The sequence below is a fragment of the Mandrillus leucophaeus genome, unplaced genomic scaffold (assembly GCF_000951045.1).
Source record: "Mandrillus leucophaeus isolate KB7577 unplaced genomic scaffold, Mleu.le_1.0 Scaffold58, whole genome shotgun sequence".
Classification (NCBI taxonomy): domain Eukaryota; kingdom Metazoa; phylum Chordata; class Mammalia; order Primates; family Cercopithecidae; genus Mandrillus; species Mandrillus leucophaeus.
Window position 1 is genome coordinate 3,198,078 of NW_012106252.1, and position 3,400 is coordinate 3,201,477.

General features: G+C 59.4%; 1 protein-coding gene across 6 annotated transcripts in view; it reads right to left on the bottom strand.

Moving 5' to 3' along the window:
* RARA (retinoic acid receptor, alpha) overlaps positions 1 to 3,400 on the bottom strand; it is a 49,075-nt gene that overhangs the window by 8,160 nt on the left and 37,515 nt on the right. For 5 of the 6 annotated variants that reach the window (XM_011998946.1, XM_011998945.1, XM_011998949.1 and 2 more), the window contains 2 exons: positions 1,701 to 1,849; positions 248 to 389 (listed from right to left, as the gene is read on the bottom strand). The exons of the other annotated variant lie outside the window; for it this stretch is intronic. In XM_011998946.1, the coding sequence (XP_011854336.1) occupies positions 248 to 389; positions 1,701 to 1,849 (291 nt within the window). The remainder of the gene's footprint in view (positions 1 to 247; positions 390 to 1,700; positions 1,850 to 3,400) is intronic. 6 annotated transcript variants of the gene reach the window in all.

The following is a 3,400-nucleotide window of genomic DNA, read 5'->3' on the forward strand; positions in this document are numbered from 1 at the left end:
CAGAAACAGGAACGGTTACACACACACGGTCCTGGAGCACAGACCTGCCCATGCACACACAGCCAGCCAGACTCGCAAACAGGTCCTTGCAGCTACACACAAACCATCCTCAACCGTGAGCCCGCACACCACGGCATGCGTGTTCATGCATGTGCACACACATCCACAGAGCCCTGCTCCCTTGGTCTTTAGGAGCACCTGAGGCCCCAGCTCAGGCGGGACTCGGCTCTTGCCCCATGGCACTCACACTCCTTGGACATGCCCACTTCGAAGCACTTCTGCAGTCGGCAGTACTGGCAGCGGTTCCGGGTCACCTTGTTGATGATGCAGTTCTTGTCCCGGTGACACGTGTACACCATGTTCTTCTGGATGCTGCGGCGGAAGAAGCCCTGGGTATGGAGGGGAGGGAGTCAGGTTGTCCACACCCACAGTGGCAGCAGTGCCTGGCTATAGTCTCAGTCTAGGGGAGGAGGGCCAGGCCAGCTGCTACCCCCAAGCCTTTGCCCATCGCCTACCTGAGCAGGCCAGAAAAGCTGGGGAGAATGATTCACCTAAAAGGATCCTCCTCAGGAGAATCCCAGTACCCGCCTCAACGCCGCAGGATGGGCAGGAGTCTTCCCCCAACCCACAGCACACATCTGACTCCTCCCTTCCAGGGAAAGGACCTCAGGGCTGCTGGTGAGTCAGAAAGAGGAAGACATGGGGCTAACTGGGAAACAGCCAGGAATCTGGAACCCACAGCCCTGAACTCAGAACACAGGAAGAGAAGACAAGCCCGAAGAGGCCAGGAGGCAGATACACGGGCTGGCCAGAGAAATGGAGGCGAACACACACATGCACTCAGGAGCAAGGCAGAAAGATGCGAGTTCACCGAGACAGGCGTGCGCCGGCCCATCACAGACAAACCCAGGCTGGCCAGGGGCTCCACATACAGGCTGACCAGAGAGACAGGCGGACAGATGAAGAAGAGACCAGGAACAACCAGACAGGACAGGCAGACACGCAGCCTGAGGCCTTGCGCTTTGCCCTTGCCCTCTGTCCCACACCTGGGGATAGCTACTCCAGGCTGAAGAGCAGCCCAGAGCTGCAAGGCCCAAACCTGTGCAGATTCTGAGCCCCGATATCTGGAGGAAGAAACGCACACAGAGGCTCAGGCCCCGGGGAAAGGAGGAGAAGCTGGGCACAGGGCTGCTAAGGACCGGGTACACCTGCACCCTGGCACCTAACGTGAGGGTGGGGAAATTCAGCCAGACACCGGGGAGCCCACAGCCCGGGCACCTGAAGGGGAAGCCAAGGCACGGTGCCTGCTCCTAACTGCCTCCTGCCAGGCTGCCATGGTGAGGTTCAGGCAGGGCCGCCGAGGGAGGCCTCCTGGGTCCCCAGCCAAGAGCCAGTCGGCAGCCAGCTCACCATGGCAACCTGGGCAGCGGTGGCAGAGCAGGCATACGCCCTGCCAGCTGGAGGATGGAGAAAGGGAAAGGAGCTGAGGCAGGAGGGGACCTCTGGTTTGAGGGAGCCCTGCACATTTATGGGGCAGGACCTATGGTAGGTGTCCCTGCTTGTTGCCAACTTTCACAGAAAAACAACAGCAGCAACTTCAGGGACACCCCCCACCCCAACTGCACACTCCCAGGACACGGAAGTGGGGATATCCCACTGACCTCATCAAGCTGTCCTTCCCAATGACCCCTTCAACTCACCTTGCAGCCCTCACAGGCGCTGACCCCATAGTGGTAGCCTGAGGACTTGTCCTGACAGACAAAGCAAGGCTTGTAGATGCGGGGTAGAGGGGGCGGCGAGGGAGGGCTGGGCACTATCTCTTCAGAACTGCTGCTCTGGGTCTCAATGGCTAGAGAGAGAAGAGGGGAGGGGCAGTTAGAGACCTAGGCCGCCATCCTTAGTGCCAAGCTCCACCCTGCCTCACAGTCCCTCCTAAGAGCCTCTCCCAGCCTCACCACTGCTGGCAGGATTCAAGTCTTAAGAAAACTGGGACTCCCCAGCCAGACTCAGGGAAGGAGGCTGCCAATGAAGCCTCCAGCGCCCCATCACTCCTCCGGATTCCTAGGACCCACACCTTCAAAACCACAAAGAGACAATGATAAACCATCAGATTTGTATGTGTGCCGTGACTGTGCTTGGGGAGTAGGGGTGGGGGTCACCCTGATTCTAAAGCTCTTGCCCCTGGGCGGCCTGGCCCTGTTCTCCCCCAAGTTAGGAAGGAGTTAAGGCTTGAAGAGGAGGGAGGGAAGAGGACACAAGCCGGGGGCAGAGGAAACTGGGGTCAACAGGATATTCAAAGCTGGCCACTCCCCCGCCCCCTCTGCTTCCGCTCCCCCCTCCACCCCATTCTGCCAGCAGCCACAGCCCCTCCCCCACCCAAACAATCCCAGGGCCAGGGACCCAAGGCAGGGGGTGCAAACAAGAGTCACAAATGCTGGGCAAAGCAGGAGGTGTCTCCCTGAGATAGGCAGGGAGACACCCTGAATACAGGGAGAAGAGTCTCCGGGGCCCCAGAATCCCATCATTCTGGGTACCCCCCATCTGGGGAGAGACGGCATGACAAAGGGGGTCTGTTCCCATCAATGCTCTGTCTGTCTGGCCTCAATACCATGTCCGGGTTAGTACGCCTCCCCTTCTGTTATTCAGCTCCAAGAGGGCAGCCAGGAGGGGTGACCCAGACAGCAGGGGCAGCCCTCACTGGCCAAATCCTCCCCAGTGCCTGGCTCCATGCCACCCATCACTGTAGGCAGAACAGGGCTGGGTTGGGCAGGGGCTATCTGTGTCCAAAGCCTGGGCAGCTAAGGGTGTTGGGTGCAAGATAAGAACTATGACTGAGGCAATTCCAGATTCCCAAGGGGCCACCCAGCATCGTCCTGAGGCCTACCACGTTCAAGTCCACTTGTCCAGGGCCAAGGATGGATGAGGATGCCTCCCCAAGTAGACAGATCCCTGCCTCCTCCCATATTCCACAGTCCTACCGAGCCCTACCCCAAACTCCAGCACATGAGACTGGCTGGCATTTAAAGGTGCCCACAGCGCCTGGCCCAGGCACCTTACAGACATGAGTCACATGGCCCCAAATCACATGGCCCTAAAGTTGGGGCACAGGGGAAGGAAGCATGGGAACACCAGGGGCTGACTCTGTGCTACCACCCTCTGCCCTTACCTGCAGACACAGGGGGAGCTACTAGGCGGCTGATGACAGGGAACTAGGCCAACAACCTTGGCAGGGCTTTCCTGGCTCTTAGTAGTACCTGGGCACCACTTCCTGGCCAGCCTGGCTGACCAGCACTGCTATGGCCCCTCATCCCCTTCCCTGCCCCGAGACCAGCCTGCGGCAATGGGACAGTTGATGCCCACACTGCCCCCAGCCCAGTAGATTCTCTCCTGACCTCCCCCG